Source organism: Thunnus albacares, chromosome 23 (genome assembly GCF_914725855.1).
Source record: "Thunnus albacares chromosome 23, fThuAlb1.1, whole genome shotgun sequence".
Taxonomy (NCBI): Eukaryota; Metazoa; Chordata; class Actinopteri; order Scombriformes; family Scombridae; genus Thunnus; species Thunnus albacares.
Window position 1 is genome coordinate 6,315,522 of NC_058128.1, and position 12,348 is coordinate 6,327,869.

At 37.7% G+C, this 12,348-nt stretch overlaps 1 protein-coding gene across 1 annotated transcript; it reads right to left on the reverse strand.

The window, feature by feature from the left end:
- Positions 1 to 1,525: 1,525 nt before the first annotated feature.
- On the reverse strand, positions 1,526 to 12,309 carry ssbp1 (single-stranded DNA binding protein 1). The gene is made up of 7 exons (XM_044343173.1): positions 12,103 to 12,309; positions 11,080 to 11,160; positions 8,825 to 8,882; positions 8,574 to 8,714; positions 3,611 to 3,698; positions 2,926 to 3,014; positions 1,526 to 2,818 (listed from the first exon to the last, which is right to left on the reverse strand). Exons 1-7 carry the CDS (start codon positions 12,295 to 12,297, stop codon positions 2,775 to 2,777), a joined length of 696 nt encoding a protein of 231 aa, XP_044199108.1. The 5' UTR covers positions 12,298 to 12,309; the 3' UTR covers positions 1,526 to 2,774.
- Between the last annotated feature and the right edge of the window lie 39 nt (positions 12,310 to 12,348).

Genomic DNA, 12,348 nt, shown 5'->3' on the forward strand with positions numbered 1-12,348 from the left:
AGGAAAACTGGTTTGGTTGTTGTTTCAGTAAGGGGAGTTTGGTCCTGCAGTTACTCATGTGTTGTGAGTGGGCAGGTGTGAGCTATCAGCAGTGATTGCATGGTCCTCTAGTGTGGTAAGTTTGACTTTTGTGGAGTTTCCCCTGTGTAGGTATTGCAACGTGGTCCATTTGGGCTCAATGGTTTGTTTGTTTTTTTACTTTATTTTTGTGTGGTGTGCGGTCAGAGCAGTTGTCTCGGGGACACATCCAGAGCTGTCAGGTGAGTAACCAGCTTGCTGGGGACTTAACTGGGCTACTGGGTTGAGTGTTTAAATGGCCCACCGCTAATCTGCATGAAGACTAGGGGCAGTGAGATAAGTTTGGGATAGACAGTCTAGATAGAGGGGGACTTCCACATTGGTTTGGGGACATTGTTGTCTCTTTTCGTGCACTAGATGACCATGGCAACACCGTCTGTTGGTTCAGTTGTTTGTTTTGGGGGTTTTTTTGTTCTGTGGGCCTTTTTATATTATTTTATTCATTTTCCCATTGATTGACAAACACCAACAATATGAAACTGTGTCATTGTATGATTACATGTATCAAACTACCAAAAGGTAGGTAGTTTTTAAAAACAGGAAATAAAGAAGTGTTATGTATTTTGCAGCTGTAGTTTCCTTCACCATGTGGGTTGATGATTACATTTAGTGTGTTGATGCCAATTAAATTAAAAATATACTGACTGTGAAGCCCTTTAACAAACATTTGTGATTTCGGGGCATATATAAATACAACTTATTTGACTAATACACACTTTCTGGTTTTCTTCTGACTTAGTATTTAGTAAACATTGGATTTTGAAGCTCCATAAATTGTGTTTAAGAACAAGCCAATTTCAGGTAAAACAGTAAAAAAAAAAAAAAACTGTTAAAATTTCTTACTTTAAAAGCCTCCTTTTAAGGGAAATTAAATTTCTTTCAGCACAATTACATTTTTTTAAAAAAAACAATTTTTTACTCCATTTCACTCATTTCCGGTCTCTGCCTGTTTAATTCTGCGAGCTTGACGCAGCTTCTTCACACTGAATCTACAAGTTTACGCCACAACCTAAAGCCCGCCCACATCCAGCTGACTGACCAATCAGATCGCTCCTCTGTTTAAAGCCAGATGAATTGTGCAGCTCTGCCTTTTCACTGAGAAGTGAAACAGCCAATCAGGAAAAGGCTTCGACACTTCCTGTAACCAATCAATTTAGGCCAAGAATACCTTTGACTAAGGCCCGCCTCCATTACACAGACACAACCAATCAACACCCACTAGTGAAAAGCATAAAAACAGACTTATAAACATTGGAAAAATGAAGTAGTTTGTATGCAAATATGTCTCAATTATTTACTTAAACTTCCATTTGGGATTTATTCTATGATTTTCAACTTTGCTTTAATTGCTTTAGATGCACTTTTCTCCTTTTTCTCCTCTGTAAAATACATTGTAAGTGAAATGAGGAAACACTGGACAGTTAAATCATAGAAATGAACACAAAGATACTTTGGAAAATGTCTATTATAGCAACTATTACAGAGAAACTGACCAACAGCAGCGAGCTGAAAGCAACCAGAAACCGTTTAGGAAGGAAATGAATTAACAGATAATGTGATAACAACTGACCAGATTGTGACAAAGCAGAAACCGAGAAGAAATGGAACAGATAAAAAGGCGCCAAAGTGTCAACACGCATCAAAATGTTCTGTTATAATTATGCACAATTCAGGGATAGAAGCAGGAAAACAGACAGAAGGAGAAAAACCACATTCAAGTTGCTTTCTCTTAATTTGCGTGCTGAACTTTTTTTTTTTTTTTTTTTTTTTTTTTTTTGGTTTACCCTCAAGTGTTTTAAGGATCAGCACTTTTCACTCCAGTTAAACAACCCTTCGTGCGTGAAGGATTTGCATGAAGAAGAAATGCAAGAAGAGTCGAGTCACGCAGGGCAGAACACGAGAAGCTGAAAAAAAAAAAACCACTGTTCGTCTTTTGAAAATCAAGAACAAACTTGTATCATTTCAAGAACAGGTTTCATGAATTTTAAGGTCAAAATGCAAAAACTGATGACAAAGAGAGCTTACTTAGTGATTAATCTACCTCTGAAACCACCACCCAAGCAAGTTAAAACATGAAAACAATAACTTCATTTATGAAGTGAATTTTCTTTTATCTTCTTAGTGAAGAAACAATCTCTGAATTCTTGAGCTAACAGAAAAAAGAGGTTATTATAGTTATGAGGAAAAACTGACAGTTTTGACGATGATCTTCTGTACCTAACCGTCGAAACGGAGTGTCAACATCTTAAAGTGAGTCCAAAAACTTCACAGCCAGGATCGATGAGAGGCATTCTGAAGTAAACTGGATGGATTAACATTTTCTTATGCTGTATTTTCATCTATAAATGTTTCCAAACGAGTCCAATTCTGCCCCTCAAGCTTCCAAAATTATTCTCACACAAAGAAAAACTTAAGTACAAGAAAAAGAGGGGTTTATGCACATGATGTACAATCAAAATCATAATCTGTAAGTGTATATTTGTATATATACACTACAAGAGCAGGTTGTTTCTGCATCTCTTGATGCTTGGAGGTCATTTTTTTCCAACCAGCAGAGGGCACCACCAGTCAAACTCCACACCAGTTTTTCAGAGTATTTCCGGGTCTTGGATGGAAAAACGGTTCCTTTACTTTGCAGCACTCGGCTCTTCAGTCTTATTTCTATACAAAAAGAAGAAGTGTGTTGGGAAGATCCTTCAGGTTCGGTCTCGGACGTTGTCGCTCAGGAACACAATGTTGTCTGGAGAGAGAGAGAGAGAGAGAGAGAGAAGAGGTGGGTTTTTAAAGAGATCAAGCTGAAAGAAGTTGTGTCTGAATGTTAGTGAGTTGTTTTTTTTTTTATCTGACCTGCAATGATGGTGGTGGCCTGGCGTCTCACTTGGTTCTTGTCTACATACTCTCCATAGTCCAGTTTTCCCTCCACTAGAATCCTAGACCTGCAAGGTAAGACTCAGGGTTCAGTCACATCGTACAAACACAACACATTCAGGATTTCTCTGTTATGATTTGAACTGATTATTTGGATTGTGATACTGAAAGTGTCCTTTCTTTCATTCTTTCCCAAAAGGTAGTTGTTGGTTCTATAAAATATCTGAAAAATGGTGAAAAATATAAATCACTGTTTCCAAAATCCCAAGTTAACGTCCTCAAACGTCCAAAGATATTTAAATTTACTATGACAGAAGATTAAATAAGCCAGAAAATATTCACATTTGAGAAGCTGGAATTAAAATAGTTGATTAATTTCCTGTTGATTGCTGTTGTTCTCTATGAAAGATCAAACTGAAACATATTTACAGTCACTTTAAAGCCTACGGGGATGTGTGGGTGTTGAAAGTACAACCTTTGCATAGAGTATCACTTTCAGAGGCATCAAAGAGACCTTGTGGTCTATACAACAGTGGTCTGTACATACAGTACTGCATGTCACCCCCTCTCCTACAACACTTCCTGTCAACTGAATACTGCAGGGAAAAAAATATTAATTTGTTTTCAAAGTACTCAGGCTGTACAGAGAACAAGCGGTTCGTACCCTTTCTTGACGTACTGGTAGGCCACGTCCCTCAGACCAGGTTTGAACACCGACACGCGATGCCACGTCGTCTTCTGACTGATGTCACCTGCAGTCAGAATACAGCAGCACACAAATTTAACTTCAGTCATTCAACCAATTAACCTTCACAGTCTGCAGGCCACATTACAGTTACATGAATATCATTGTGGCTCAACGATGAATATTAACGTCACCATTAACATTTCTAGGAACTACATTATAAAAACAGAGATGATAAAAAAAAAAATCGTCTTCTCTAAGTAGATGTGTGGACCAGCCATAAAATATTCTGAAGGCTGCATCTAATTACCTGATGGTATTCTTCATATTACAGCCCATTAGTTGGATTCATAATTTTGGTGGTGAATAACCCATTAAGACTGGAACACTAAGTGAATACTTCAGGGACAGAAAGTATTACTGTGCCGATTTTGTCTCATTTTAAAGGGGACATAACATGCTTTTTTGTGATTTTCTGTTTTTTTTTTTTTTTTTTACTGTTATAACATCGGATGTGTATGTTAAATATCCAACTGCAGTCATCTACAGTTTGGGTTCATGTTCATTGAGAGGCAAGTTAAGGTGCACTAATGACCTCTAGTGGCAAAAGCAGACACTTGCAACCGATGTGGGGCAGTTAGTAATCAAGGCTGAAACCGTTAAATCAGAAAATTAATGACAGAAAATTAATCTGCAACTATCTTAATAATTGATTAATTGTTAGAGCAATTTTTTAAGCAAATATGTCAATCTATTGCTGGACCCTCGGTTGAGAATTTGATGTTTTTCATCAGTTTTTATATCTTTATGAACTGTCTAACAAACTAACAATATTTTTGCTGGAGTTCAAATAGACACGTTTGACTCTAGTAAACTGTGACGGGCGTTTTTCTTTATTTTCTGTCACTTAACAGACCAAACAGCTTATTTGTTAAATTGTGAAAATTATCGTCAGGTTAACTGAGTTGTTGCAGCAATACTACTAATGTCAACACAATCGATATTTCATACCCCGTCTAAACTTCAGCTCCATGGCTAATTATTTCCTTCATACCAATCAAAACCATGATAATATTACTTTTTTATCCATTTACCACTAAACTAAACTTTACCTTAGAAACAAACCAAGGCCAGTTTGACTTGTTTTCTCATCCATGAAGGAAACCATTAAAGCATGTTTATTTATCTTTTCATCTTCATCAAGAATTGAGGATCATAAATCTGAAAACCATGCAAAAAACGTCAACTTTCAACTTTCCATTGGCAAAAAAAACCCCCAGCCTTGTTTTCAGCTTTATGACAACGCATTTACAGGTGAACCAATTGTTTTTAAATGGTTTATGTAGCAAGTGACCAATAAAACAATAAATCTTTAAGACTATCTGAAAAATTCAAAATCACCATATTTAGAGGTTTTTGCCTACAGGACCTGCAGGAAACTCTGACACTGAAACGTTTAAGTATATTTCAGGAAAGAATGAAAGAAACCAAACAGGCTGTTTCACTTTGCAACTGAAGGACAAGAGTTGAATATTCCCCCCGTACAGTGATAGAAATATAAAAAAATATTTGAAGGGCAACTTTTGCCGCTACTGTCAAAAAAATTGGGGCATTTACAAAATTTTGAGGGCAAAAAAAAAAGTAGTGCATGAAGTTGCTGTTTTTAAATGTAAAATGAGCCTGATTCAAGTGTATACAGTATTCAAAACCTCAGTAAACAGCATCTCATTTGTGATAATTATCTACATTTTCTAACTACAATAATAAACACATGAAAAGTAAAACAATGCAGGCCGATTCCCTTTCAACAACTAAGACTTTATTTAACCACTAGATGGCAGCATAACATAATGATCATGACGATGATTTCATGGGCTTGATATACTTAGATTCAGCAGACGGTCTGGTTGGGTAAAAATCAGTCTAACTTTGATGATGTCATCATTGTGGGTCTGATGCATTGAATGCCACATTCTCAGGTGTTTCACAAAACTACAGACTAGTAGGTACAAATACTGTCAAAAGAGCCAAAATGAGAGTAATATTCCTTCTTTAGCTTGTTTTACTTGTATTCCTGCTGAGGTTTTAAACATGAATGAAATAACCACTGACTCTTCTCATGAAATAAATAATCTTGCTTTTAATTTGACAATCTTATATTATTAATTTCTAGTTGACATTGTGAGTGTATGTGATGTGTATTTTGTATTATGTGTCCTTTGTGTTTTTTGCTTTTGTACTTATTAATTGTGACCTGCCGGAAGTTAACTCTGGTACAGCACATCAAATGGTAACATTTATGTTTAACACTGTACATGGTCCCAATAAATAAATAAGACAAAAATGACTCAACTATCCAGCACTGCATTACTGGTTAGTAGACTGAAAAAAATATGTTCTAGATTTGGGACTCAAAAGTTTACTTGGACTGAGCTCAGTAACGTTAGTCAACAGCAATGATCACCTCAACCAGTCGGCAAGACCCACATGTAGGCTGTGACATTAACGTTATCTAGCCAACTTGCTAAGACTAATGTTAGCTAACGCACCAGATAGAAGGCATTTTAAAGTCTCTAGCGTTAGCATTAATGTTACTAACAATAAGCAGATGCTTGCTTGTTTGGTGACAATGATCTGAATACTTTTTTGACCTGTTTGCTTCCATTAATTAAGTCACAATTAGCTTTTAGCTGTCTAAAGCTATGTTTGGATGGGTGATGTTTTACAGAAGAGGAGTGTCGTCTTATTCACCTCTTCAACTCTAAGCCAGTCTATTTTCCATTTTTCCAATTGTAGAAGCAGCAACTTTCTTTGCCGTCTTATTTGCTGGGGTTGGTGTTGGTGACGTACCCAGGATCTGGGTTGCTTTCTTTACTAATAGTTGGAGCTATTTTAATGAAGTGGCGGCCCATCGCAGCAACTAACTTTACTGCAGGTGCAGGGTTGCATGGCCTCTTCCAGATATCCCACTTGGTGTGAGAGCATTACTTAGCAGCTCAGTCGGGGTCAGTGAGAGCACTCTGATTTAAACACATTTAACTCGTCTGGGTTTTGGTGGGAAGTTGTAGTGCACTATGATTGCCCTGAATGTTTGTTTTAGAGGCCTTCCTGCATAAACCTTTGTCTTCAAATATCAAGGTCAGCCAAGTTTTTTTGTCTCATTCGTTTAATTGGGTTCACTTTATCTAGTTTTAGGACTTGTGTAAATATCTGATCATGTTTTAGGTCATATTTATGCAGAAATACAGAAAATTCTAAAGGGTTCACAAACTTTCAAGCAGCACTGTACATTTACTGCCAGATTGAGAACTTACTGCTAACCTTTCTGTCTGCTCTGTTCACATTCACCGTCACTTTCCTGCCGCCGGCATGACACAGGGGTTAACTCATGTTTCGGAGCAGTGCTGCACAGAGGCTCCTAAAGGCTATTGATTTCCGAATAAATGGATATTTGGCGTTATTATTGGAATTGAAAATTTTTTTTTTTTGGCCTGCCAGGGGTTCTCATTGGCCTGTCGGTCCGCCAGGCCTGTACAATAATAGGGGAAAAACTCTGAATCTGATCCTGATGGAACGTCAAGCTAACTAAAGATATCTTCTCAGGTAACAAAGTGATGGTTTTCTAACTGTACTTTGAATTAATATCTGAAATAATGAGAGTGTTTTTCTACATTTCTATCAGTGAGTTTCAGTGTTTCCTCTATATCCAGGAAGTTGTCGATCTGGCAGTAAATGTACAGTACAGACTACAGTTTGTCAGTTAGTAAATGCTGCAGCTCCTCAAGACAAAGAAAATACTCATCTATCGAAGGGGGTTAGCCCCGAAGTTAGCAACAACGCGTTAGCTTAACTTGACCAGGCTCACTTAAGGTGGACCAGCAATTCTCATTTTAGTGTCAATCTCAGGCGCTCTTTAACAAAGAAAGGGAGAAATGTCTCATCGGTGTATGTATATGTCAGACAGAGAAAACCCCGGCACCGCTCCTTGTGAGTCAACCCTCTCTTCTGAGGATTTCCAACTGCTGACACAGCTGGAGCATTCAGCGCGGGTTGGTTTACATTGCGCAGAGGTAATGGCAAACACACAAGAGGCTGTGCGTCACATTCACATTCCATTCTAATGAAGACATATATTCCTAATGTGATCCATACATGTCCAAAGAATGCTGTTTACATGACCCGTATCAAATTGAGAATATTGCCATATTTGGAATAACAGTGGAATATGAGTGTGCATTGTGACGACCCTCTCTGAACAGACTCTGAGTCCTCTACCTGCAGGAGCCCAGTGAGTGGAGTTGGGTCGTCAGGAGGATTCAGCTCACCTGGACTGGCCAGCTTCCATATAAGCTGGAGGCAGTCAGTCAGTCATTTGCCCTCTCCCCTCTGGCTTCCACTATGTTGATTTTGGTTGTGTTTAGTTTCATTTATGTATTTATGTACAATAAATTTATTTTTAGCTATAACTCTTGTGTGGTCTCTCCTCCTTTGTCCAGCCTTGAGCCGGGTTGTGACAGCATGTGAACATGCCCACCTGCTTTCCCAAACCACGGTGGTCTGGTTGGAGTTGTTTTCCTCTTCTGACACTTGTGTCATCACACAGGAAAAAGAGAAACAGCAGCTGTTTGGGTCTGTGAGAGCAGCCTCACTCTAATTCATCTGGGTTTTGGTGGAAAGTTTAAGTGCACTAAATTTTGATTGTCAACAGATTTGTTTTAGAGACATTTCAACTCCTGATGGAGTTCCTTGTTCTGAAATTAAATGGTAATGCTGAAAAACCAGCGTGATAACAGGAGAGCTGGTTCTGTAGAGACTGCAAAACGTCAAGATGACTAAAGATCTTCTCAGGTAACGAGGTGATGGTTTTCTAACTGTAAATTAATATCCAGAACTACTGAGAGTGTTTTTCTTTTCTATCAGTGAGTTTCCTCTGACGTCGTACCTGTTGAGGTCATCTCTCCGTCTCCAGAGCGCCACATCTCGTTGGTTGCTACTGAGAAGATGGTAACAGGGTTGCGACCCTCCACTTGTCTCATCACGGGGTCCTGACCAACTCGTCCTAACAGCTGCACGCGGTTTATCGCTGGAATAAAGACACATACATTATTACACCAACTTCATGGGTACTTTGGGTGTGTACTTTAAAGAATGGATAACTTCTTTTTTCTTCTTTTATAAACAAAGTTTACTTACATCTCTCCAAGATGAGGCTGGTGTCTGTACTCCTGTATCTCACCATCTGTCTTAAGATCTGGAGGTGCGACGGCACATAAACAGAAACATTAAAAGTTATAAGCATGTAGAGCTGGTCTGAATGGTTTTATTCCTTCTTTCTCATTAATAGCTCAAATTATTCATCCAGTTCTTGTTGACATGCTGTCTTTGCAATTAATAAAAACTTCCCCAAAATCAACTTTGAGCATTGCTAACAGGTGAGTAATTCAAGTCAAACACATAAAAAGTGTTTCACAGAATTTTAAGTAAAGTAAAGTAAAGTAAAGTAAAGTTGTTCTCTTCCAGTCTGAGAGACTCAAACTCATCAAATATCTCTCATTATGTCTCATTAATTGATTAATCGCTTAGTCCATATGGTATCAGAAAACAGCAAAAAAAATGTCCATCACAGTTTCCCAGAGTCCAAGGTGACATCTTCATGTTTGACATTTTGTCCGAATAGCCCGAAACCCAAATAATTAGGGCCCTATGAAATCTGTCTGAATTTTTTCCAGATTCTGTTTTATTTATTCCAAAATTCCTTGTTTTCTGTTTTAATTTTCTTGAATTCTGTAAGCACATTTTGTCACGTGGTGGATGAATAAAATTTCAACAATTCAATAAGACAGTATTCAAAATGTAAAATACATTGAATTAAATTAATATATATCAATGTAATGATGCAACACAAGATTGCACCTTTTTAATAATTATAAAATAGAAAGAAAATAGCTCTGTTACACTAACAAAAACAATGAAGCAAATAGCAAGTGGCAATGAAATATACGTCACCAAAAACCGATACAACTCAGTGAAGTTTTCAATAGGTGTATTCAATTAACATTCGTCAGTGTGTGTGTAACTCGTCACAAAGTCTCAGAGTTCAATCCGCTTGGTAAAAAGTCCGTTTTGTTTTCCCCACAACCCCAAATCAGTTTGTTTCAACCCGGTTTCACAAACAGAACAGAAAGACAACTCAAAAGTGTGATCCGGGTTTTACCATGGTTCCCTCGGTGAGACAGAGATGCAAACATCAGGAGAGAGAGGAGGCAGAATGCCTCGCCAACAAAACGTGGTAGAGACAACTGTTTTTTCTGATCATTAAGTCTCTAGTTCTGAGTTGTACCAGCAAATTCTACAGGAAAATGTCAAGGTATCCATCTGTGAACTGCAGCGCAACAGAAAGTGGGTCATGCAGTAAGACAACACTAAACGCACAAGTCGTTCTACCAAAGAATCGTTAGAGCAGAAGAAAGTTAATGTTTTGGAGCGGCTGAGTCAAAGTCTTGACCTGAATCCTAAAGAAATGCTGTGGAAGGACCTGAAGCACGTAGTTCATGCAAAGAAACCCACCAGCATCCCCAAGGTGAGACTGTTCTGTAAAAGAGAAACAAGTTAAAATTCCTCCAAGCTGATGTGCAGGGCTGATAAACAGTTACTGGGAACGTTTAGTTGAAGTTATTATGCAAAAGGACGTCACACCCGTTACTGAAAGCATGGGTTCACATACTTTCCAGTTTTCACAAACAGAACATAAATGCTTTGAATTTTTTAGGCGTTGCAGGGAAACGCCTAAGCATTTTTTTAAACTGCTCCAACGTTTTGTTTTCTCTAATTTTAGAAGCTGAAGAGACACCCTGTTTGAGTCACTACATGTGGGTTGTAACCCAGCTGTATTTTAACAGGCACAAGTACAATCTATGTTTTTAAGAAGTTCACCATGAAATAAACATCTGAATAAAGGCTTTGAAACTTTTTGCCAGAGAAGTGCCTTGGACCTTTCTTCTTTTTTTTGAATAAGCTGAAAATATTTGACAGTTTTTAATTGACCGATTCGGAATCATGTATGCTCTGATGACGGTTTGATACACCCAAAGCTCAAAAATAAAGTGAATACTGCACTGATCTGAATGTGAGGAAATCTCTTTCATCAAGTTTGGGCTCATCGATGCTTCCAGCACCTTACAAAGACTTAGCCGGTTAGAGCGGCGGTCATCCTGCATTATCTACAGTTTTTAATTGAAATATGACTTTAACAATGAATCGATTATCAAAATAGCTGTCGCTGAAATTTCTGTCAATGGACTTCTCGATTAAGTGACTAATTGTTGAAGCTCTACTAACAGCCAAAGCCAGGTGTGATCAGTTTAACTACAAGTGTAGCTGCATGCAAAACACCTACAACAACATCCAGTACAATATATGTGACCAATTGATATTGGTTTCCTCCTCACCTGTGTTGAGGCACTTCTCAACATCTTCTCTGTGAAGCAGCGGACCAGCAGACAGCAGCTTTGAATATTTAGAGCAAAGATCTGTACAAGATGAAAAGAAAGAGGAAAAAAAACAGCAGTGAATGGAGTGTGTGATATCTGAAAATGTCATTAAAACCTCTATAACACACAAGATATAAAATGTAAAATCTGACTTCTGAGTTCTAAAATCTTTGCTTTATTTTATGGGGTTACAAGTCAAAAAAGGTTGGAAACAGAGCTGGATGATTGGAAATGATGTTAAATAGATTTATTTAGTTATTGTTAGGGCTGAACTAACAAAAGATCATTTTTTCATTATTATTCTCATTTTCACTGAAAAACATTCAAATGAATATAGTGTGATTTTTATGTGGATCTGAACCAAAGAAAGATATTTTCTTAAGTGTTTCTTAAATGTCTTAACAAATATTGTACCTCCTGCAATTTGAAATGTTCAGTAGACCATATTGCGATTGTGATTATATCTCGATTAATTGTTCAGCCTTGGCTGCTATAACACTTCAATTTTCCCTTTAGGAATTAATAAAGTATCAATCAATCAAGTATCTATCTATCTATATATCTACTTAATACTACTAATTGAACTACTGGATGTTTTATGTCCTATTTCCCACACTAGTAAGGTACGTGTGTCTTCACAATTAAGAAACAAAGCAACAAAACTAAGTGACTTTATGAGGGGGTTTGGTGAGATTTCTACTGTTAGGTTGCGATTATATCAGACACGTCTTTATAGTCAGTCAAACATGGACTCACAAGGACAAACACCACCTTGCTTATAGCCACAATGTGGCTTCTGTAGCCTCCCGCCGTTGAAATTATACATTATATAAACTAAATAATCCTAAATGATCGTTTTTCTCGACGTGTTTTGGGTTTATATGTTTTAGCAGCTGAGCAGCAGATAAGCCTCAGTTAAATGTAATGAAATGGTGTTAAACTGTACCATTAAAAAGACGCGAAATGCGTGCCAAGACTCACCAGGGCAATTGAGTAAGACCGTTCACCAACACTTCCGGTTGGATTTTGTACGACCAACAACCTCTGTCGCAGGGTACAAACTGTCTTCACGTATCTCGTGACGTGTGTTGCGCATGTGCAAGCGGTAAACTGTGACGTTTGTGAGTTTCCCCCCTTCTTTATAAACGTTGTCAAACAACAAATAGGCACCATCATTGTTAAATACACTTAACAATAATTCCAAACAGCATATTTAACAGAAATGAA